Here is a 25,078-nt window from a genome sequence, read left to right on the forward strand (position 1 = left end):
GCCCAGTGCCCTGGTATTCATGTTACTTCTTTGGTTCTCTCTAGCCCTGTGCCCTGATATTCTTGTGTCACTGCTTCGGTTCCCTCACCCCGTGCCCTGGTATTCCTATTACTTCTTCGGTTCCCTCGCCCTGTGCCCTGGTATTCTTATTATTGCTTCCATTCTCTTGCCCCGTGCCCTCATACTCTTGTGTCACTGCTTCGGTTCTCTCACCCCGTACCCTGATACTCATATTACTTCTTCGGTTCTCTCTAACCCTGTGCCCTAATATTCTTTTGTCGCTGCTTCGGTTCTCTCGCTCCGTACCCTGATATTCATCTGTCACTGCTTCAGTTCCCTCGCCCTGTGCCCTGATATTCTTGTGTCACTGCTTCGGTTCCCTCGCCCAGTGCCCTGATATTCTGTTACTTCTTCGGTTCTCTCTAACCCTGTGCCCTGATATTTTTGTGTTACTGCTTCAGTTCTCTCGCTCCGTGCCCTGGTATTCTTGTGTCACTGCTTCGGTTCCCTCGCCCAGTGCCCTGGTATTCTTATTACTTCTTCGGTTCCCCGTGCCCTGGTATTCTTATTACTTCGGTTCTCTCGCCCCGTGCCCTGCTATTCTTCTGTCACTGCTTCGGTTCTCTCGCCCCGTGCCCTTGTATTCTTATTACTGCTACGGTTCCCTCGCCCCGTGCCCTGGTATTTTTATTATTGCTTAGGTTCTCTCGCCCAGTGCCCTGGTATTCTTCTGTCACGTCTTCGGTTCCCTCGCCCCGTGACCTGGTATTCTTTTGTCGCTGCTTAGGTTCTCTCGCCCCGTACCCTGATACTCATATTACTTCTTCGGTTCTCTCTAACCCTGTGCCCTAATATTCTTTTGTCGCTGCTTAGGTTCTCTCGCCCCGTGCCCTGATACCCTTGTGTCACTGCTTCAGTTCGCTCTCTCCGTGCCCTGGTATTCTTCTGTCACTGCTTCGGTTCTCTCACCCCGTACCCTGATATTCATGTTACTTCTTTGGTTCTCTCTAGCCCTGTGCCCTGATATTCTTGTGTCACTGCTTCGGTTCTCTCGCCTCATGCCCTGATATTTTTGTGTCACTGCTTCGGTTCCCTCGCACCGTGCCCTGGTATTCTTGTGTCACTGCTTCGGTTCTCTCGCTCCGTGCCCTGGTATTCTTCTGTCTCTGCTTCGGTTCTCTCGCCCCGTGCCCTGATACCCTTGTGTCACTGCTTCAGTTCTCTTGCCCCTTGCCCTGATACCCTTGTGTCACTGCTTCGGTTCTCTCGCCCGTGCCCTGATATTCATGTGTCACTGCTTCGGATCTCTTGCCCCGTGCCCTGATATTCTTCTGTCGATGCTTCGGTTCTCTCGCCCGTGCCCTGATATTCTTCTGTCGATGCTTTGGTTCTCTCGCCCCGTGCCCTGGTATTCTTATTACTGCTTCGGTTCTCTCGCCCAATGCCCTGATATTCTTATTACTGCTTCGGTTCTCTCGCCCCGTGCCCTTGTATTCTTATTACTGCTACGGTTCCCTCGCCCCGTGCCCTGGTATTCTTATTATTCCTTCGGTTCTCTCGCCCAGTGCCCTGGTATTCTTATTATTCCTTCGGTTCTCTCGCCCAGTGCCCTGGCATTCTTCTGTCACTGCTTCGGTTCTCGCGCCCCATGCACTGGTATTCTTATAATTCCTTCGGTTCTCTCGCCCTGTGCCCTGGTATTCTTGTGTCATTGCTTCGGTTCTCTTGCCCCGTGCCCTGATACTCTTATGTTACTACTTCAATTCTCTCGCCCGTGCCCTGATATTCTACAGCTGTATTGACAACTGAACATTTTCTTATTGTATTAGTAAGGCGTTGATTTCCAGAAATGGGAAATTCTTTAATGAGTTTCAGAACTGCATACCTGTCCTAATAAAGCAGTCTTTTACTCTCACTTGGCCTGGTTTTCTGCACCATTTTGCCCAAAGGATGGGGGTGCAATGACTTACACTGGAGGGGCGGCTACGTTTTTTTTTGCTGCTCCCTAGTGAGGCCCATTCTCTGGCCGTCTGTCCTGTCACTCACCCCCAGGCTCGCGCTCCTCCGTTACTACTCCTCCCTCTTGGGGCCCCTTTCAGAGGTCACCCAGTTTATTTGGAAGAGTCACATGCACAGTAGAGGTAGGTAGGGCTGGGGGTTCATTATTGTGTGGGGAACACAGGGAAGGTATTACATGTGGGGGAGGGTGTGCAGTCTCTTCTCAGACCCTGTCTCTCCCCAGGCTCTCACTCCCTCTGGTACTTCTCCCACTTGAGGCCTTTCCTCGGGGTCCCTCAGTTCTCTTGCACGAGTAACATGCATGGTAGACTAGGGGGGGTGTCACTTTTGTATGGGATGTGAAGGGAAAGTAGTACATGAGGAGGAGGGGTGTGCGCTCTGTTCTCTGACCCCCTCTCTCTCACAGGCTCTCACTCCCTCCGGTACTTCCAGTCCTCCCTCTCGCAGCCCCTCCCAGGGGTCCCGCAGTTCTCCGAGGTCGGTTACATGGATGACATCCCCATCTGCAGTTACACCAGTGAGAGCCGCAGGTTGGAGCCCCGGGCCCCTTGGATGGAGAGGATCACCATCGAGGACCCACAGCACTGGGAGAGGGAGACAGGCATCCTCCGATGGAAGGAGCAGGAGTACATAGCTGGAGTGAGGATCCTGATGGAGCGAGTCAACCAGACCAGGGGTGAGTGACACCGGGGGAGGCGGTCCACCAGACCAGGAGTGAGTGACACCGGGGGAGGGGGTCAACCAGACCAGGGGTGAGTGACACCAGGGGAGGGGGTCAACCAGACCAGGACTGAGTGACACCGGGGAGGAGGGGGCAACCGGTCTGGGGGTGAGTGACACCGTGGGAGGAGCAACCAGACCGAGCATGACATGGGGGGAGGGGCAACCGGACCAGGGGTGAGTGATACTAGGGAAGGGGGGCAACCAGACCTGGGTTGAGTGACACCGGGTTAATTACAGATCAAGACTGGAAGGGTAAGTGATGGGGATGGGGAGGAGTTTAGAGGGACCCCGCTGTACAGTGGTGTATCACTGTGAACTCAACTTGATTGGGGGGTTGAGACCCAGACAGAGGGGGTGTGAGAGGTCCGAGGGAGGCAGTTTTGGGGATACAAGTGTCTCAAGTGTCTGGGGAATGGGGTGACAGATGCAGTCACACTGAACATCTTACGGCGCAGAAGCTGTGATTGATGTTTCTGCCTGCCCCTGGGTGGGTAACATGCACCTCCACCCAGATGCCTCACTCTCCCTTAGACACTGTCTGTGCTGCCCTCCACCAGATCTCACTCAATTGGAGGGGTTCTTATGTATAGTCACTCTTTGCCTGGTGGTGTTGCGTCTTTGTCCATCCGCCCCCACCCTCGGGTCCTCGCTCTCCTCCCTCAGGCCCCCCAGGTTTCCACATGGTCCAGGTGGTGTTTGGTTGTAAGCTCTGGGTGAACTGCTCCACGGGGTGGGGAGGGTGTGGGTGGATCGATTGATTGTATAGCCCCCCCAGCTCTCAGTCCATCACTCTGACCCCCTTCCCCAGGCTCTCATTTCACCTCTGGTCTTCTGACTCTTACTTCACTCTCTGCTGTCCCCTCTCAGACACAGTCTCTGCTCCCCTCCAGCAGCCCTCATGCTGCCCCCTCCTCCTCCTCCCATAGGCCATCACGCTGCTCAGTGAGGCCCTCATTCTTTCACCCCTTCCTCAAATCTCCCGGGAGGGCGCCTCTGTTGGAAGGTGGGTGGGGTTGTGGCTTCCCCCACTCTTTCCCTGGAGGTGTCGGACCCTTGCTCCCTTCTTGGGCCCTCACTCTGCTCCCTCAGTCCCTCACTCGCCTCTTCTCCCTTCCCTCCTCCCTCAGGTCTCCATGCTGTCCAGCGGATGATCGGCTGTGAGCTCCGGGACGACGGCTCCCTCGGGGGGTTCCTACAATACGCCTTCAACGGACACGACTTCATCAGCTTGGACAAGGACAGACTGACCTGGACGGCGGCCATGGATGCGGCCAAGATCACACAGGACCGATGGAACTCGGAGAGGAGCAACGCCCAGCAATATAAGGATTACCTGGAGGGAGAGTGCATCGAGGATCTAAAGAAATACCTGAAGCTCGGAGCAGAGAGTCTGCAGAGAGGTGGGTTACGGGGTTTTATATAGCGCTTATTGTGCCTCACCAGGCACTGAAGCGCTTGTGTGGACAGGTACTGGTAGCGCTGTACAGCTCAGAGCTCACGGTGGGGGAGGCAGTGTTACCCTCAGGGAGTTATGGTTTGTTTGGTGCTCCTGTGAGGTCCAGTCTGCACCTCTCCCCATCCCCAGCTCGCTCGCTCCAGTATTTCTCTCACGTCCAGCCCTAGGGATGATAAAAGGGGGTGTCCGGGAGCAGTGTTACACATGGTACAGGACAGCTGGGGGAGCTCTGCTGTGTGTGGGAGGTAAAGAGTTGCACACAGGGGGGGCTTTTCACCAGGTGTGTTGGTTACCTGCACCCCCTGCTTTCGCAGCTGCAGCGGGGGTGAGTTCTTGATGGGCCTCTTCTGTCTGCACCTCAGCAGATAATGGCTCATAATTCACGCAAAAGGGTGGGTGGATGGATGTGTGAGTGAAGGGATGGATGGATGGATGTGTGAGAGAAATGGTGGGTGGGTGAGTGAAGGGGTGGATGGATAGAGGCATTGATGAATGAGTGAAAGGATGGATGGATAAGTGAAAGGATGGATGACTGAGTGAGAGAATGAGTGTGTTTGGTGGATAGGTTTGGATATGGATGGATGGACGGATGGATTGAACGGTGACAGACTGAATGTTGGATAAAAGATTGAATAGATGACAGAATGTAAAGGCGATCCCCATCATTATTCTGTGAAGGTGTTGTTTGAAGGAATGGTGTTTCACTCCTCGCAGGGGTGGAGAAGGGATGGAGCTTGGCTGCTTTGGATGAAGAAATGGTGTTTCACTCCTCGCAGGGGTGGAGAAGGGATGAAGCTTGGCAGGTCTGGATTTGTTTGAAGGAATGGTGTTTCACTCCTCGCAGGGGTGGAGAAGGGATGGAACGTGGCCGCTCTGGATTTGTTTGAAGGAATGTTGTTTCACTCCTCGCAGGGGTGGAGAAGGGATGGACCTTGGCCGCTCTGGATTTCTTTGAAGGAATGGTGTTTCACTCCTCGCAGAGGTGAAGAAGGGATGGAGCTTGGCCGGTCTGGATTTGTTTGAAGGAATGGTGTTTCACTCCTCGAAGGGGTGGAGAAGGGATGGAGCTTGGCCGCTCTGGATGAAGGAATGGTGTTTCACTCCTCACAGAGGTGGAGAAGGGATGGAGCTTGGCCGCTCTGGATTTGTTCGAAGGAATGGTGTTTCACTCCTCGCAGGGGTGGAGAAGGGATGGAGCTTGGCTGCTCTGGATGAAGGAATGGTGTTTCACTCCTCGCAGGGGTGGAGAAAGGACGGAGCTTGGCCACTATGGATTTGTTTGAAGGAATGGTGTTTCGCTCCTCGCAGAGGTGGAGAAGGGATGGAGCTTGGCTGCTCGGGATTTGTTTGAAGGAATGGTGTTTCACTCCTCGCAGGGGTGGAGAAGGGACGGAGCGTGGACGCTCTGGATTTGTTTGAAGGAATGGTGTTTCACTCCTCGCAGGGGTGGAGAAGGGAAGGAGCTTGGCCGCTTTGGATGAAGGAATGGTGTTTCGCTCCTCGCAGGGGTGGAGAAGGGATGGAGCTTTGCCGCTCTGGATTTGTTCAAAGGAATGGTGTTTCACTCCTCGCAGGGGTGGAGAAGGGACGGAGCGTGGCCGCTCTGGATTTGTTTGAAGGAATGGCGTTTCACTCCTCGCAGGGGTGGAGAAGGGATGGAGCTTGGCCGCTCTGGATGAAGGAATGGTGTTTCGCTCCTCGCAGAGGTGGAGAAGAGATGAAGCTTGGCTGCTCTGGATTTGTTTGAAGGAATGGTGTTTCGCTTCTTGCAGGGGTGGAGAAGGGATGGAGTTTGGCCGCTCTGGATTTGTTCGAAGGAATGGTGTTTCACTCCTCGCAGAGGTGGAGAAGGGATGGAGCTTGGCCATACTGGATTTGATTGAAGGAATGGTGTTTCACTCCTGGCAGAGGTGGAGAAGGGATGGAGCGTGGCCGTGCTGGATTTGATTGAAGGGATGGTGTTTCACTCCTCGCAGAGGTGGAGAAGGGATGGAGCTTGGCCGCTCTGGATTTGTTGGAAGGAATGGTGTTTCACTCCTCGCAGGGGTGGAGAAGGGATGGAGCGTGGCCGCTCAGGATTTGTTTGAAGGAATGGTGTTTCACTCCTCGCAGAGGTGGAGAAGGGATGGAGCTTGGCCGCTCTGGATTTGTTGAAAGGAATGGTGTTTCACTCCTCGCAGGGGTGGAGAAGGGATGGAGCGTGCCCGCTCTGGATTTGTTTGAAGGAATGGGGTTTCACTCCTCGCAGAGGTGGAGAAGGGATGGAGCGTGGCCGGTCTGGATATGTTTGAAGGAATGGTGTTTCACTCCTCACAGAGGAAGGATGGTGTTTCACTCCTCGCAGAGGTGGAGAAGGGGTGGAGCGTGGCTGGTCTGGATTTGTTTGAAGGAATGGTGTTTCACTCCTCGCAGGGGTGGAGAAGGGATGGAGCGTGGCTGGTCTGGATTTGTTTGAAGGAATGGTGTTTCACTCCTCGCAGGGGTGGAGAAGGGATGGAGCTTGGCCGCTCTGGATTTGTTTGAAGGAGTGGTGTTTCACTCCTCGCAGAGGTGGAGAAGGGATGGAGCTTGGCCGCTCTGGATTTGTTGGAAGGAATGGTGTTTCACTCCTCACAGAGGAAGGATGGTGTTTCACTCCTCGCAGAGGTGGAGAAGGGATGGAGCATGGCCGCTCTGGATTTGTTTGAAGGAATGTTGTTTCACTCCTCACAGAGGTGGAGAAGGGATGGAGCTTGGCCACTCTGGATTTGTTTGAAGGAATGGTGTTTCACTCCTCGCAGAGGTGGAGAAGGGATGGAGCTTGGCCGGTACGGATTTGTTTGAAGGAATGGTGTTTCACTCCTCGCAGAGGTGGAGAAGGGATGGAGCTTGGCCCCTCTTGATGAAGGAATGGTGTTTCGCTCCTCGCAGAGGTGGAGAAGGGATGGAGCTTGGCTGCTCGGGATTTGATTGAAGGAATGGTGTTTCACTCCTGGCAGAGGTGGAGAAGGGATGGAGCGTGGCAGCTCTGGATTTGTTTGAAGGAATGGTGTTTCACTCCTCGCAGAGGTGGAGAAGGGATGGAGCTTGGCCCCTCTGGATGAAGGAATGGTGTTTCACTCCTCGCAGAGGTGGAGAAGGGATGGAGCTTGGCCGCGCTGGATTTGATTGAAGGAATGGTGTTTCACTCCTGGCAGAGGTGGAGAAGGGATGGAGCTTGGCCGGTACGGATTTGTTTGAAGGAATGGTGTTTCACTCCTCGCAGAGGTGGAGAAGGGATGGAGCTTGGCCCCTCTGGATGAAGGAATGGTGTTTCACTCCTCGCAGAGGTGGAGAAGGGATGGAGCTTGGCCGCGCTGGATTTGATTGAAGGAATGGTGTTTCACTCCTCGCAGGGGTGGAGAAGGGATGGAGCTTGGCTGCTCTGGATTTGTTTGAAGGAATGGTGTTTTACTCCTCGCAGAGGTGGAGAAGGGATGGAGCTTGGCCGCTCTGGATTTGTTTGAAGGAATGGTGTTTCACTCCTCGCAGAGGTGGAGAAGGGATGGAGCTTGGCCGCTCTGGATTTGTTTGAAGGAATGGTGTTTCACTCCTCGCAGAGGTGGAGAAGGGACGGAGCTTGGCTGCTCTGGATTGGAACGGTGTTCCAGATCCCAGGAGCGTAGCTGGAGGATACCGGGCATCTTGCCTCCCTGTGTTTCCTGATTTACAGTCTGACAAACATGCTGCTGCCTACCAGGCCTGCTCCACTAGTCACCAAGGGCCACCATCCCACACTGCATTGTTTCTTGCAGTATTTCGCAAAAAGGGATTTGGAATGATCCCCAAGTCTTTATGTACCTCTTGGGACATCAGTGAGTTTGTAAAGTGAAGTGAGTGGGTTTCAAAGGTGAGCCCTCCTGCTAAATGAAAAGCCAAGGTTTCTGCATTTCATGTCAAGGAATATAGTCCAAGCATGTTCTAGAGAAATGGTGTTCTAGATAAATAATTATTTTTCATATGTTGGGATAGTTGTGTAATTGTACTTCCTATGTTTACTTCCAGTGACTCCAAAAATAAGGATATCACGAAGAAAGAGCGGCGAACGCATCTTTCTGACTGGCTGCGCATATGGGTTTTATCCCCGAGACATCGAGGTTAAATGGCTCAGGAATGGTGAAGAGATTCCCTGGGAGTCGAGGGACATCTTGCCGAGCCCTGAAGGCACCTATCAGGTCAGGATAACTGTGGAAATTCAGGAAGGAGATGAGAACACGTGCATTCTTCAGGTGGATCACAGCGGCCTGCCGGAGACTGTGAGAGTGGTGTACGGTACGTGTTATGCACTCCCAAGCTTGGGGCACACCTGTCTGTGGACATGGGCCACCGCAGCCTGCCGGAGACTGTGAGAGTGGTGTACGGTACGTGTTACGCACTCCCAAGCTTGGGGCACTCCTGTCTGTGGACATAGGTCACCACAGCCTGCCGGAGACTGTGAGAGTGGTGTACGGTACGTGTTACGCACTCCCAAGCTTGGGGCACACCTGTCTGTAGACATGGGCCACCGCAGCCTGCCGGAGACTGTGAGAGTGGTGTACGGTACGTGTTACGCACTCCCAAGCTTGGGGCACACCTGTCTGTGGACATGGGCCACCGCAGCCTGCCGGAGACTGTGAGAGTGGTGTACGGTACGTGTTACGCACTCCCAAGCTTGGGGCACACCTGTCTGTGGACATGGGCCACCGCAGCCTGCCGGAGACCGTGAGAGTGGTGTACAGTACGTGTTACGCACTCCCAAGCTTGGGGCACACCTGTCTGTGGACATGGGCCACCGCAGCCTGCCGGAGACCGTGAGAGTGGTGTACAGTACGTGTTACGCACTCCCAAGCTTGGGGCACTCCTGTCTGTGGACATAGGTCACCACAGCCTGCCGGAGACTGTGAGAGTGGTGTACAGTACGTGTTACGCACTCCCAAGCTTGGGGCACACCTGTCTGTGGACATGGGCCACTGCAGCCTGCGAGAGAGTTACTGGTGTTTTTCATGCACTCACGATGATGGGTACTTGTATACCTGAGAGACGTGACGTCAGTCTCCATGTGGTGGAAGGAAGAAGCGTGTGGGTTACTGCCTGTCAAAGATTGCAACTGAGGTACGGTGTTTGTGGGACTGAGGGCCTGAGAGAGCGACGCTACAGGCTGCAGCTGATTGGGGCTGGTGTGGTGTAACCATGGCACGCTCATGGAGAGGACACGTGCATATCAGGATTTCTTCATGGGCTCACTATAGTTTGTAGGCAATCGTGACTCTGGAGTACAGGAAACAGATGGTACTTTCCATGAGGGGGTCCGTACACCAGGGGAATGGGCGCGTCCCTGGGGTGTGTCCCCCCAGAGTGTGGGGGGATGTCAATGCATCTGCTGGAGATTGACTGTGGTCTGCAGTAAGTATGTGTTTTGTCACAGAGGGTGGCCACATGCCTGAGTGGAGGTGGATGGTCACCGCAGCCGGCCAAAGATTGACTCCTGTAAGGACACATCATTGTCTGGGTGAGAGGAATATTGTTATGAGGTCAACGAACAGATGATTGGAGTCAAAGAATTAAATGACTCCCTATAAATCTCACAGGATGTTTAAGACTAGAAGTCTCCAATGACATCTCCAAATCAAACAAAAGCAAATAGAAATGATTGCTCAACATACAAAATGAGCACTCCATCACTCCAACAATCGTACCAACTATGAGCGAGACCTCTTAAGAACAGCCCTGGTGGCCAGTGTATGGCACTGATTATGACTGAGATGGTGAATTCCATCAGCATTCCAAGTATCACACCTCCATCTCACAACTCCCGTCATTTCATCTTGGTAAATTTCAGCAGGTCATACATACCAAAATGTACTGAATTGAATGTGTGGTAAATACTGATACATGCAGAATTTGGTGAGGAATGCTAAACTCTGTATGTTATTCCACATTTTCGGTGTGAAACCTAAACAGGAGCTATCTGCACCTCCCCCTGTGGTACCAATATCTGTCGGGTCTAGTGAATACCTCACCACCATCCCACCCACTCTTTCAAGACCATCGTTTTAAAACCCCATGTAACAATATCACAGAAATGTTTGTACTTGTTCATCAGTTCCAAGGAGAGGAACCCCATAGTGGTGTTGGATACGGATTCCATAATCCATGATCCTGGTTCTTGGACAAACAAGACCTACAAGGTCCTGGTGCCTGAACCCTCTTAAGGCGACCTCGACAGTCGTCATTCAAGGACCGGATCCAGGAAGATCGTGTTGTGAAGAAGATTCGCACAACTGCCTGGTCTCTGAGTGGGACATCTCCAGCCTCATATGTTTAGTTGGCTGATTGCTGATTGGCTTCCTTTAGGTTATAGAAGGTGATGTCCCAGTTGCGTGTTCCTTGTTCTAAGGCAAAGTCCATTAACTATTCTTTATTCTAGTTTGTGGCATTTAAGCATCCTAGACATAAACTCTTGTGGTATTCCTTATTCTAGTTTAATTAAAAAATATTTTTATTATCTTTTCAAACACATCACCTACGTCAGATTTCATCGATATTTGACAATTACCAGTTCTATAACACCGAGGTCATTTCTACAGCAAGCTAGTGTGCATTACTTGGGTTGCCTTGCTTGTGACACTTTGTTAGTTACAATTTTGCTGTTGTTCTGTGTAAGGGGATGCCTCCTTAGCATGGTTACCCCCTGACTTTTTGCCTTTGCTGATGCTAAGTTTTGATTGAAGTGTGCTGGGACCCTGCTAACCAGGCCCCAGCACCAGTGTTCTTTCCCTAAACTGTACCTTTGTCTCCACAATTGGCACAACCCTGGCACTCAGGTAAGTCCCTTGTAACTGGTACCCCTGGTACCAAGGGCCCTGATGCCAGAGAAGGTCTCCAAGGGATGCAGCATGTCTTATGCCATCCTCGGGACCCCTCACTCAGCACATGCACACTGCCTCAATGCTTGTGTGCTGGTGGAGAGAAAATGACTAAGTCGACATGGCACTCCCCTCAGAGTGCCATGCCAACCTCACACTGCCTGTGGCATAGGCAAGTCACCCATCTAGCAGGCCTTACAACCCTAAGGCAGGGTGCACTATACCACAGGTGAGGGCATATGTGCATGAGCACTATGCCCCTACAGTGTCTAAGCAAAAGCTTAGCCATTGTAAGTACAGGGTAACCATAAGAGTATATGGTCTGGGAATTTTGTCAAACACAAACTCCACAGTTCCATAATGGCTACAGCCCAGCCCTCCCTAGCAGCACCTCACCCAAAACCGAGCAGTAAAGATGATTTGTGGCAGCCTAGCGCACGAAATCTGAAGACCCGAGGGAAATCGTGGTGAAACAAGTCTTCTCCTTTTCTCTTATTTGCAATAAGTCTCTTACACACACAGAGGCACAAAAGATGATGCAGAATAGTTTTCAATGCATTTATTGAAAAGACTACAATCTACGCTAGAATGCGTGAGCTGAGATGATTAGGAAAATGAGTAATAACAAAATTAGGATGGTAAAATCAAGTAATATGAGTATGAATAACCCCAACATATTGCAATAAACATGAATAAGCAAATTCCTTCCTAAAGCGTATACTCTACCCTAGAGAGAGCAAGGCATGATAAACCTAATCTGCCATGCAGTGTCCATGAGAAGTGCCCCAACCCGCGTTACCGTAGGACAAGGTCGGCCTCCAGTCTCCAGATCAGGATCCGAGAGCCCCGAAGGCTGAGGTCTGCTGCAAAGTGACATGACGTATAGATGGACTATCCTGGGTGGAACCCCCTCTAATGGGCTGTGTCCCACAAGGGACATGTTATTGCTCTTGTAAGAAGCCTTAGGACTGTATGTGCCTAAACATTAGTTTACACGCGCAGTTTTGCAGCAGCAATATCGTAACAAGTACCTCACAAAGATCTCATTCATTTCTTGTTAACATTGACCGGAAGAGCATGTTGACAATGTAATATGGACAGCACTGATAATGACGCTTTCACGGAATGGTAGCTGATTATGAAATGAAAACATTTCCTCTGAGATGCAAGCTGAAATTGAATTAAAAAAAACAGAGCATGATATCTAGGTAAAAGGGCACAGGCCTGCAAGCTGAAGCTAAGCTAAACTCCTGTACCCAGGCAGGGAGCTAAAATGGACCCACTGCACCAGGTCCCTTTTAAAAAGATAGCTTCACAACCATGTTCAGTGAGGAATTAAAAAAATGTCCCAGTGATATTTCATTAAAGAGCAATAGTTTAGGTTAAAAAACCTAAAGCTGTTAAAACTATGATCCTGAGCAGGACTGATCTTAGGATGCATGGGTTGGCCAACAGATGGGGCCGTGGGTTCTGGATGCAGGGGGTGGTCGTGAAGTTGCAGTGTGGACAATTGTTTACTGCTAAAACTAAATCTGGATCAAGATAGCGGGGACAGGCTCCTGTGGTAAAGGGGCGAAGGGCGAGCAGTTAAAAAGCAGAGTAAGTCAGCCTACCTGTCGACAAAGATACAGCCTTTCCTGGCCCCTGGACCTGTTTGGGCACGGACGGCCACAGATGGACTTGCCTTTTGCTTGGCAGCTGCATGCGTTTGCACCACGGCTGAGTTTAAGTACGCAGGTCGGGAGCAGATGACAAGAGCTACCACATGCTAGTGTTGTGGGTTCATTTTAAATCCTTTCTTGGGCACACATATTTTAGCTTAGGCCTGTGGCCTGTGCCCTTTTACCTAGTTACATGCATCATTTCATTTATTTCTTTTAATCATTTTCTTCTGGTACCTCTGCCCAAGGCTGCTCAAGGTGCTTCATGAAAATCTATCTAGTATTGCTACCACGAGAGTGCACAGTCGACCTCGAATCTCAGACACATGATCACATCAGGCCTTTCTTTCAGAATATAACATATTTTGCTATAAAAACATCACACAGGCCAAAGAAGGTTAGAGAGGACATTCCAGGCAGAGGACTCACCCTATGCTGCCCTCAGCCCTTTCTCTACAACCAACAAGGAGACGGCTGTCAGCCCCCTCTTTCAGGTATGGGAGCGGGAGTTCCTTCCAAAGACTAAGTACGGGCAGAGACGGGTTATTACTGATATGCTCTTGCTAGGAGTGTATGTAGGGGTCATAGGGGTGTGTAGACATATGCTTGTTCCATTATGCTGGGTTTGTTTATCTGCTTCTCACTTATGGTAACCATTTTCATTGTGCTATGTCTAATCATCCTAATAATCGCAGCTCATATATTTTATCATAGTTTCCAGTCTTTTCCATACATGCATTGAAAACTGCCCTGCATCTTTTGTCAGCATATGTGTGTGTAAGACCTGAGCTAATGAGAGAAAAGGGCAGGATCTGCCAACCACGACTTCCCTGAGGAGTCAGAGATTGTCATGCGTCAAGCTGCCACAAATCACCTTTACCTCTAGGTTTGGGTGAGGTGCTCCTAGCTAGCCGAAAAGGTTAAGCCGACAGCTACCAGCCGGTGTGGGATTGGCTCAGTCCCCTACACGCAGTGGTGCGACCGCCCGAAGCTAGCAGGCTTGTCCCCAAGCCACTAGAGATCTAACCGCTCTGTGCAGCTAGCAGAGAACTATGGCCATCAAGTAAACTATTGCTCCCCAACTTAATTCCCAACAAGGTGTATTAGTTCATCATATTGTAAAAACTTTTATAGTCAGTCAATATTGCAACACGATCAAATTTTACAGAGGTGCAGGTTAAAAAGAAAGCAATGCAAATTTGAAGGGAAAACGCTCGGAAGACGTTTATTATCATGAGGTGAGCAGCCCTAAGGCAGGGTGCACTATACCACAAGTGAGGGGATAGCTTCATGAGCAATATGCATCTACAGTGTCTAAGTCCATTTTTAGACATTGTAAGTGCAGTGTAGCCATACTGAGTATATGGTCTGGGAGTTGGTCATTATGAACCCCACAGCTCAATAGTGGCTTCACTGAATACTGGGAAGTTTGGTATCAAACTTCTCAGCACAATAAAGCCCCACTGATGCCAGTGTGGGATTTATTGAAAAATGCACCCAGAGGGCATCTTAGAGATGCCCCTTTTATGTTAGCCAAACTGCTAGTGCAGAACTGACCAGTCTATGCCAGCCTGCCACTGAGGGACACATTTCTGACCAAATTATTATCATATTATAGTACCCCAGGGCACTCCAGCTAGTGGAGCTGCCCGCCCCCGGACAAAGCCCCACTTTTGGTGGCAAGTCCGGCGGGAAAATTAGGGAAATCAGGGAGGAGTGACCACCCCAGCTAGGACTACCCCTAAGGTGTCCTGGTCGGGGGTGACCCCCTCCCTGCAGAATCCTCCATCTTCAGTTGGAGGAAAGGGACCAATAGGGTTAGGATTGTGTCCCTCTCCCCAGGGGGAGTGGACACAAGAAGGGTGTAGCCACCCTCAGGGACAGTAGCCATTGGCTACTGCCCTCTGACCTCTGTAAGGCCCCTAAATCCAGGATTTAAGGACTCCCCTGAACCCAAGTTGTCAGATTCCTGGTGCCCTCACAAGAAGAAGGACTGCATAGCTGAAACCCCAACAGAGAAGACGGATGACACAAATTGACTTGGCCCCAGCCCTACCGGCCTGACTCCTGCTTCAGAGAACCTGCACAAAGAAAGCAACACATCCAGTGGCCCAGCGATCTCTGCCAAGCTACAGAGGACTTCCCTGCACCAAAGAGGACCGAGAACTCCGGAGGACAGCAGCACTGTCCACAAAGAACCTCCCAACAAGGGACTCTAGAGCCTTCCTGGATCTGTCAGTCCTGACCACCCTGCCCCTGACACCTCTGGCCCGTGTCAAGGTGGCCCAACCTGTTAGAGAGAGTCCCCAGGCAATTGCAAGCAAGTGCTCACCCCGGGTTGACCTCTCCTGCCCTCCATGATGATGTCTGCAGAGGGAATCCTGAGGACCCCACTGACGGCAAAAGCTCCGGATGAAGATAACCAACACCTAAAAGACCACTGCACCCTCAGCCCCCAGGCCTTGGGAAATCTGACCTCCAGTGCATCTACTTTTAGGAGGCGGCCCTCCTCCCTGTCCAGCCTGTGGTTTGTCCAAGCCGACCCCCCGGACCTTGCCTGCAGCATCAGAGTGACCCCCATGGTCCTCTCATAGACCAGCATTGGAAATCCGACGCCTTGTTTGCACCCTGCACCCGGCCGCCCCAGTGCTGCTGAGGGTGTATGTTTGTTGCCTACTTGTGCCCCCCCCCAAGTGCAGCTCTAATCCCCCCTGGTCTGACCTCAGAGCCGCGGGTTCTAACCTGCAGGCAGGCCTGATTTCGAGCACCCCCTGTCTCCATAGGAGCCCATGTTAAATTTGCTCCACTTTGACCTCTGCACCTGTCTGGCCCTGTGTTGCTGGTGGTGGGTGTTTGGGATTAACTTGAACCCCAACCTATGGACTTCCTAACCCCCAGAGACTTCAACTGTAAGTCAAGTACTTCCCTGAAAATCCTAACTTTTTTCCCCCCATGAACTGTTTCTGAAAATTGCACTGTCAACTTTTAAAACAGATAATTGCCAATATTTCAGAAACTGTATAACATCGATTTCAAACAAAGTACTCTTGATATATGTGTGAAATACTAATCTATTGAAGTACTTACCTGCGGCTTGAATCTTGTGCTTCCAGAAATAAATTATGAAAATATATTTTTGCTATATAAAAACCATTGGTCTCGAGTTATGTCTTTGAGTGTGTGCCTCTTCTACTGTCTGTGTGTGTACAACAGATGCTTGGCACTACCCTCTGATAAGCCTAACTGCTCGCCCACACACCCACAAAAGAGAGCATCAGTATTATCTACTTTAGCCTCTGCTAAGCCTCTGGGGAACCCTGGACTCTGTGCGCACTATACCTCATGTTGATATAGCATATACAGAACCAGCTTCCTACACTGGTGGATCAGTGGTGGGGCCTACTACTTTGCATTTGCTGAACTACTCAGCCAATACCTGATCATGCAACAAAATTCCAAAATTGCCTTTAGAGACTGATTTTTTGATTGGGCAAATTTTTCTAAATCTTTAAATTCCTGCTAGGGCCTTCGTTAAGCCCCCTTAGCATTTCTTTTTAATTTAAAAGTTATTGTAAGTTAGGGGTTAGCAACAAGAAGTAACTTTTAGGTTCTAAAAAGGAACCCCAACTTTAGTATCATAATGAGCAGCTCAGAGGAAACGGTTGTGGAACTCAACCTCACCCCTTACCTCCATCTAGGGACGGGAGAGTTAAGGTCCCTCGCAAGCTAAAAAAGATTAGTACAGGTTCTAACCCTACCATGGTCAAGCTCCAGGAGCTCTTGGCTTTGGCCAAACCGGCAATGTCATAATATAGCCTGTTGGCGGTACTACCGCCACTATACCACCGACCGCCAGGGTCGTAATGACCCCCTATGTGTTACCTTCTCACCTCCAAAAGTCAGGCCTCGCTTACACTTCTATATGACTACATCGATCTGCTATGGCTGCACACATGCAAAACAGGGAACACTCCTCCCTATTTCGCATTTCTGTATGAAGGGCTTTAAGAGGGTCTTACCTCCCCAGAGGTACCCATGTCCCCATATGGACCTCAACATTGTCCTTACCAGACTCATGGGTCCCCTATTTGAGCGTTTGCATTCGTGGCCCTTTCAGGTTCTCTCCTGGAAAGTAGCTTACTGTAGCCATAATATCTCTCAGACATATCACTGAGTTGCTTCAAGAACCCATCATTCAGGTCCACGGGACAAGGCCGTTCTCAGAACCAACCTAAGGTTCCTCTCCAGACTTTAGAGCCACCAGTCTTCTATCCCCATACTTGGCAGCGGAGGGAGCCCATCACACCGTAGATGTCAAGCACACTCTTGTGTATTACAGTGACAGAACCAAACCTTTCCTCAGGTCCCAACAGTTATGTGTAACCTTTGCAAACCCTCACAAAGACCTGCCCATTTCTGAGGCCAGTATTGTTTGATGAATAGTGCATCCAGACCTACAACTGTAAACCTAAAAGAGTCCTCACTGTTACCCCAGGGTGCACTATTCCTTGGTAATATTCCGTTAGCTGACATAAGTAAGGCAGTCACGTGGTCATCCCCACTCACATTCACTGAACACTGGTGTGTGCACATCCCAGCCCTCCAGCAGGCTATGGTTGGCCAGACAGTCCTAAGGACTTTGTCACCTGCATCATCCACACACTAGCCACTGCACGCAGGGAGTACTGATTTACAGTCTGTGCAGAGCATGTGCATCTACAGCCACACATGCCATGCATCACCACACACTAGCCACTGCACACAGTGGGTACAGCTTTAGAGTATGTGCAGAGCATGTGCATCTACAGGCACACACGCTATGTATCTCCACACGCTAGCCACTGCACGCAGGGAGTACTGATTAACAGTCTGTGCAGAGCATGTGCATCTACAGCCACACATGCCATGCATCACCACACGCTAGCCACTGCACGCAGGGGGTACTGTTTTACAGACTGTGCAGAGCATTTACATCTGCATCCACACATGCTATGCCTCATCCACACGCCAGCCACTGCACGCAGGGAGTACTGCTTCACAGTCTGTGCATAGCATGTGCATCTACATCCACACATGCCATGCATCCCCACACGCTATCCACTGCTTGAAAGGGTAACTGCTTTATAGTCTGTGCAGAACATGTGCATCTACAGCCACACATGCTATGCATCATCCGCACGCGAGCCATTGCTTGAAAGTGTAACTGTTTTATAGTCTGCGCAGAACATGTGCATCTGCAGCCACACATGCTATGTATCATCCGCACGCGAACCACTGCGTGAAAGGGTAACTGCTTTATAGCCTATGCAGAGCAGGTGCATCTGCAGCCACACATGCTATGTATCATTCGCATGCGAGCCACTGCCTGAAAGGATAACTGTTTTATAGTCTGAGCAGAGCATCTGCATCTACAGTCACACATGCTATGAATGGACAATGTTACACAGTAAGCATGTGTTCATAGCATGTAGTGCTTTTGATTCACATGTGCTCACCTTCCTCCCCAGAAGCATTTGACTCCTCCACCGGCCTCTTGTTTATTACTTATCTTACTTTCACAGTACACATGGTCATATGGTGACCATACTTCTTTCTCTTGCTACTCCATGCTTCCCTCACCCACTGCGTGAAAAAGACTAACATGGAATCAGTGCCACAGCACCGTATGCACCAGTCTCCACAGCGCAGGTATCCGCAGAAAAGCCCTGCAATGGATCCCCTCCTTCATCTCCGGAAGAACACAGAGTGAGGCTCCCACCCAACGCATCCAAACCTATAGAAGTCAGCTGCGGAGTTCCTCAGGGATCCTCCCTGAGCCCAACACTCTTAAGCATATACATGGCCCCACTTGCAGCCATCGTCAGAGGCCACGGAATGAGCACCGTGTCATATGCTGATGACACACAACTCATTGTATACCTCACTGAAAACCCGGACAAGGCCAAGAGGAACTTCCACACAGGAATGGAAGCCGTTGCTGCCTAGATATGAGAGAGCTGCCTCAAGCTCAACTCAGATAAGACCGTGCTCATCATCTTCGGAAACTCCACTTCAGCCTGGGACGACTCCTGGTGGCGTAGTTCTCTCAGTGCCCCGCCTTCTCCGACTGACCACACCCACAACCTAGGACTCATGCTTGACTCCTCCCTATCAATGACCCGACAGTTACACACGGTCACCTCCTCCTGCTGGCACGCCCTCCGCCGACTTGGATAGATTTTCAAATTGATCCCAGTAGACTGCAGCAGGGCAGTCACCCACACCTTAGTCACAAGCAAACTTGGCTACGGCAACGCACTCTACACCGGCACCACAACAAAGAACATCAGAAAGCTGCAACTCATCCAAAACGCCGCCGCCAGACTCGTCCTGAACCTCTGGCTGCCAGGAAGATATCTCCCAGCACCTGAGGACCCTCCACTGGCTCCCGGTGGAGAAACAAATCATATTCAAGCTACTCATCCACACCTACAAAGCCATTCATAGCATCAGACCGGCCTACATAAATCACTGCATCTCCTTCCACATCCCCTCCAGACCCCTCCGCTCCGCCGGCACTGGCCACCATCCCACGCATATGGAAAACTGCCGCCGGAGGAAGGTCCTTCACCTACCTTGCAGCAAAGAGCTGGAATAACCTATCCATGCACCTCAGATAAAGCCCATCGCTCACCATCTTCAGGAAGAACCTCAAGACGTGACTCCACGGATGAGGCTCTGTCCTTCCCACCACCCCCACCCCCGCACCTCCAGCACCGTGAGACCCTCCCGGGTGAGTAGTTGCGCTCTACAAACACTGACTGATTAACTGATTGAGTGCCGACGTGCAATCGCTATTGAGGGGGAGCTCCAGTTCACCCTGAGACTTGAAAATCTTTCTTCATAGAAAAAGGTTTTGCAAATATCCGAGCCAAACACTAGATGGCAGGAGCATGTGGGCATGTGAGTCTAAAGCACTACACGCAACAGATTCTTACAGGGTAAGTAACATTTTCCTTTTCAGACGTGCTCGTATATTCACATCTGTTCACATTCTTTCTTGGTATCTGGCTGTAAATTGCAGTTTAGTGGCTCCTTGGCTGTTAAAGCCACATCTCTTCATAAATGTCTGATATGGGTCTCTGTGTTACAGAAGCAGAAACTGGGAGCTTCCGGCAACACCATCTGCAAGGACCCATCTCGCGGCCTCCATCAGCCTGAGCTCCCGACAGAAGCCGGAAGCAGCTGCCATATTTGTTGCTCCTGCAGTATTCCTGACTCTGCCCCATCCCTCCTCGCTGCCGGGGCCGCTTCAACGTTTATTTTACTCTTGATTGTACGGCGGTGGAGAGGAGATGATGTTTCTTTGATCTGTAAGCTTAATAAAAAAGTCTGAAAATTAACAAGGGGAAAAAAATGACCATGGATTAAGATTTGTTTTATCTGTGGGTAATTGTATATCTTGAAATTACCCATCTGTCTTCTCGATTGAACTATGTTTAAATTTGTATTCTGAGATGTTTAACTTTTGTGCCTTACCAAGCAATATGCTTGCCTTTGATTGTTTATCGGAGATAACCATTAAAAGTGATCACTTCAAGAAGCATCGACCCTTTGTTCCCTCCCACAGTTCCCTTTGCCTGAAGTGTGTTTGTGTTTGTTTCCTGTACTTTGCTGAAGTCACTGGGTATCTGGACTAGAGGAGACCATAGGAAGGTAAACAGTGAGTCTGAGAGCAGCGGCCCTTTAATACTCAGCGCTCTCACAGGAAGGGTGCAGTAAGCCTGAGAGCAGCGGCCGTTTAATACTCAGCACTCTCACAGGAAGGGCGCAGTGAGCCTGAGAGCAGCGGCCCTTTAATACTCAGCACTCTCACAGGAAGGGTGCAGTGACCCTGAGAGCAGCGGCCATTAATAGTCAGCACTGTCACAGGAAGGGTGCAGTGAGGCTGACAGCAGCAGCCCTTTAATGCTGAGCACTCTCACAGGAAGGGTGCAGTGACCCTGAGAGCAGCGGGCCTTTAATACTGAGCACTCTCATATGGAGGGTGCAGTGAGGCTGAGAGCAGCGGCCCTTTAATACTGAGCACTCTCATAGGAAGGGTGCAGTGAGGCTGAGAGCATTGGCCCTTTAATACTCAGCACTCTCATGGGAAGGGTGCAGTGAGGCTGAGAGCAGCGTCCCTTTAATACTTAGCACTCTCACGGGAAGGGCGCAGTGGGCCTGAGAGCAGCGTCCCTTTAATACTCAGCACTCTCACGGGAAGGGCGCAGTGAGGCTGAGAGCAGCGGCCCTTTAATACTCAGCACTCTCACGGGAAGGGCGCAGTGAGACTGAGAGCAGCGGCCCTTTAATACTCAGCACTCTCACGGGAAGGGCACAGTGAGGCTGAGAGCAGCGGCCCTTTAATACTCAGCACCCGCCGAGAGCAACGGCCCTTTAACACTCAGCACTCTCACAGGAAGGGTGCAGTGAGGCTGAGAGCAGCGACCCTTTAAAACTCAGCACTCTCACGGGAAGGGTGCAGTGAGACTGAGAGCAGCGGCCCTTTAATACTGCGGAAGGGGGGGAGGCGGACTCTCTGGGTTCTGCCGGAGAGGAATGAGACGATCCATTCGAGGGCTTTTCCTTGAATTCCGGTTTCGTGGAGGCGTGATTTCAGGGTGCGGTGGCAGACTGTGTCGAAGGCGGCAGATAGGTCCAGGAGGATGAGTGCTGATGTTTCGCCGTTGTCCATTTGGCATCTGATGTCGTCTGTGGCGGCGAGAAGGGCAGTTTCGGTCCTGTGGTTTTGTCTGAAGCTGGACTGGGAGGGGTCTAGGATGCCGTTGTCTTCGAGGTGGCTTGTTAGTTGTGAGTTGATGATTTTTTCAATCACCTTTGCTGGGAAATAGAGCAGGGAGCTGGGTCGGAAGTTCTTGAGGTCGTTGGGGTCTGCTTTGGGCTTCTTGAGGAGGGCGCGGATTTCGGCGTGTTCCCATTTTTCAGGGAAAGTCGCTGTTTCGAAGGAGATGTTGATGACCTTCCGTAGTTGGGGGGCGATGGTGGAGTCAGCTTTGTTGTATACCTGGTGGGGGCAGGGGTCTGACGGAGATCCTGAGTGGATGGAGTTCATGATCTTGCGTGTCTCTGTGTCGTTCACGTTGGTCCAGGAGGTCAGGTGGTTTGCACAGGTGGAGTGTTCGGGGTTGGGGTCTGGCGAGGGAGTGGCATCGAAGCTGTCGTGGATGTCGGTGATCTTCCGGTGGAAGAAGGTGGACAGTGCGTTGCAGAGTTCTTGGGATGGAGGGATGTCGTTGATGCTGGGGTTGGAGAGTTCTTTCACGATGCTGAAGAGCTCTTTGCTGTCCTGTGCATTGTTGTCCAGGTGGTCTTTGAAGTGGGATCGTTTGGCTTGTCTGATGAGTTGGTGGTGCTTGCGGGTGGCGTCCTTGTGGGCTGTGAGGCTGTCAGGTGTGCGTTTGAGGAGCCATTCCTTTTTTAGCTTCCGGCAGTCACGTTTGGAGTTTAGGAGCTCGTCGGTGAACCAAGTGGCTTTTCTTCTGGTTTGGTTGTTGGTGGGTTTTTTGAGTGGCGTGAGGGTGTTGGCGCAGTCGTTGATCCACAGGGTGAGGTTGTGGGCGGCAGTGTCTGGGTCGGTGGAGTCGGGGGTGGGTTCTGGGCGAGGGCATTGGTAAGCTGGTCTTCTGTAACTTTGCTCCAGCATCGGCGGGGTGGTTGTTGGGTGCGATGGTGCTCAGTATGTTTCTTGTAGGTGAAGTGGATGCAGTGGTGGTCGGTCCAGTGGAGTACGGTGGTATGGTTGAAGGTGACGTGGGCGCTTGAGGAGAAGATGGGATCAAGCGTGTGGCCGGCGATGTGGGTTGGTGTATTGACGAGTTGTCTGAGGCCATGGTTGGTGAGGTTGTCGATCAGAGTAGTGGAGTTGGTGTCGTTGTTCTCCAGGTGGAAATTTAGGTCCCCGAGGAGGATGTAATCCGTTGAGGTGAGTGCGTGGATGCTGGTGAGGTCGGCGAGGGATTCGCTGAATGGTGCTCGTGGTCCGGGGGGTCTGTAGATGAGCGTTCCTCTGAGAGTGGTGTTGGGGTCGGTGTGGATGCGGAAGTGTAGGTGTTCGGCGGTTTTGAGGGAGTCGTCAGTGTGGGTGTCGACCTTGAGGGAGGATTTGTGGGCGATGGCTATGACTCCTCCGATTCCGTTGTTGCGGTCCCTACGGATGATCTTGTAGCCGTCCGGGATGGCTATTGCGATGTCAGGCACCGAGGAGTCGTTCCACCAGGTTTCGGTCAGGAAGGCTACGTCTGGGGCGGTGGAGTCGAGCAGGTCCCAGAGCTCAATGGCATGCTTGCGTGCGGAGCGGGTGTTGAGGAGTATGCAGTGGAGGTGGTTAGTTTCGGTCTTTGTTGGTTTCGTTGTTCTGTCGCAGGTGAATCTGCAGGTGCGGCATGCGAAAGGTCCGTGGGTGTTCCTTGGTGAGGACTGGGAGCATGCTGTGATGCGGCCAGGATTGAGGGCGTTGAGTTGGTCGGCCGTGTAGTGACGTCTGGGGGTGCAGGGGTCTCGCGGACCAGGGGGGGTGGCGCTGGGTGCGGTCCAGGTGCGGATAGGCGCAGACGGGCTTGCCTTAAGAGGAGGGGAGTGTGGGAGTGGCAGCTGGGAGGTGGGAGGGCTTGTCCTATGAGAGGGCTGGGGGGTGGGGCCGCAGGGGATGCAGCGGCGAGAAAGGGAACGAAAAATGGTGAGAGAAGGAGGGGGGAGGCGGGGGGGCGCAGGGGACGCGGAGGCGAGAAAGGGAACGAAAAACAGTGAGAGAAGGAAGGGGGAGGCGGGAGGGGCCGCAGGGGACGCATCGGCGGGAAAGGGAACGGAAAACGGTGAGAGAAGGAGGGGGGAGGCGGGAGGGGCCGCAGGGGACGCATCGGCGGGAAAGGGAACGGAAAACGGTGAGAGAAGGAGGGGGGAGGCGGGAGGGGCCGCAGGGGATGCAGCGGTGGGAAAGGGAATGAAAAGTGGTGAGAGAAGGAGGGGGGAGGCGGGATGGGCTGCAGGGGACGCAGCAGCGGGAAAGGGAATGAAAAACGGTGAGGGAAGGAGGGGCCCCAAGTGACGCAGCGGCGGGGACAAAAGCAAAAGGGTGAATGGGCAAGGAGGTGGCACGGAAGGCGGAGCGGGGAGCGACCTACCTGCAAGCAGGGTCAAAGGTTTGCCCCTTTGCTTTCTTGATTGGGCTGCCTCATTGATCCCCCATGTGGTCACTAGTGTGTATGTGCAGCCACAGGCAGGGTCACAGAGTGGGTGGAGTCATATATTTACATATATTTACAGTGGATATAATCTAAGCCGCACATCTTTGTACAGAGTGTAATTTTGGGGCTGTGGCTCTGCATGCCGAGAGGATAGTGTTGTGGCTGAACATGTGTGCAGAGTGGCTATTGTTGGATGTGTACATCCATATGCAGAGTGGATAGTGCCAGAACTGTACATCCATGTGCAGAGTGGATAGTGTCAGAACCGTGCATGTGTGTGCAAAGTGGATAGTGCCAGAACTGTACATCCATGTGCAGAGTGGACAGTGTCAATAATATATGTCAGTGTACTGTGTGATTAAAGTCTGAGCAGTGCATCTGTGTAGAAAGTATACAGTGATAGCCGTATATCTGTGTGCAGAGAGTAGGTTTGGACCTCTGCCTCTGTATGGCGAGAGAAGTGTGTCGGCATCATGCATCCGTTTGCAGAGAGGATGGTGTCCGATCCGTGCATGTGTGTGCAGAGTGGATGGTGTCCGATCCGTGCATGTGTGTGCAGAGAGGATGGTGTCCGATCCGTGCATGTGTGTGCAGCGAGGATGGTGTCCGATCCGTGCATGTGTGTGCAGAGTGGATGGTGTCAGATCTGTGCATGTGTGTGCAGAGAGGATGGTGTCCGATCCGTGCATGTGTGTGCAGAGAGGATAGTTTCAGATCTGTGCATGTGTGTGCAGAGAGGATGGTGTCCGATCCGTGCATGTGGGTGCAGAGTGCATGGTGTCCGATCCGTGCATGTGTGTGCAGAGTGGATGGTGTCAGATCTGTGCATGTGTGTGCAGAGAGGATGGTGTCAGATCCGTGCATGCGTGTGCAGAGAGGATGGTGTCAGATCCGTGCATGTGTGTGCAGAGTGGATGATGTCCGATCCGTGCATGTGTGTGCAGAGTGGATGGTGTCAGATCCGTGCATGTGTGTGCAGAGAGGATAGTTTCAGATCTGTGCATGTGTGTGCAGAGTGGATAGTGTCCGATGTGTGTGCAGAGAGGATGGTGTCAGATCCGTGCATGCGTGTGCAGAGAGGATGGTGTCAGATCCGTGCATGTGTGTGCAGAGTGGATGGTGTCCGATCCG

The 25,078-nt window shown here is 51.7% G+C and overlaps 1 protein-coding gene across 2 annotated transcripts in view; it reads left to right on the forward strand.

The window, feature by feature from the left end:
- The window catches only part of LOC138301427 (major histocompatibility complex class I-related gene protein-like), a 28,303-nt gene extending 8,010 nt beyond the window's left edge, over nucleotides 1–20,293 (forward strand). The window contains exons 2-5 of one of the 2 annotated variants that reach the window (XM_069241916.1): nucleotides 2,426–2,695; nucleotides 3,870–4,142; nucleotides 8,222–8,391; nucleotides 19,855–20,293. In XM_069241916.1, coding sequence (XP_069098017.1) covers nucleotides 2,426–2,695; nucleotides 3,870–4,142; nucleotides 8,222–8,391; nucleotides 19,855–20,097 — 956 coding nt within the window. In that variant the 3' untranslated portion in view covers nucleotides 20,098–20,293. Of the gene's footprint in view, nucleotides 1–2,425; nucleotides 2,696–3,869; nucleotides 4,143–8,221; nucleotides 8,489–19,854 lie in introns of both variants that reach the window. The other variant, XM_069241917.1, reaches the window with a different exon arrangement.
- The last annotated feature ends 4,785 nt before the right edge of the window (nucleotides 20,294–25,078 follow it).

Source organism: Pleurodeles waltl, chromosome 6 (genome assembly GCF_031143425.1).
Source record: "Pleurodeles waltl isolate 20211129_DDA chromosome 6, aPleWal1.hap1.20221129, whole genome shotgun sequence".
Classification (NCBI taxonomy): domain Eukaryota; kingdom Metazoa; phylum Chordata; class Amphibia; order Caudata; family Salamandridae; genus Pleurodeles; species Pleurodeles waltl.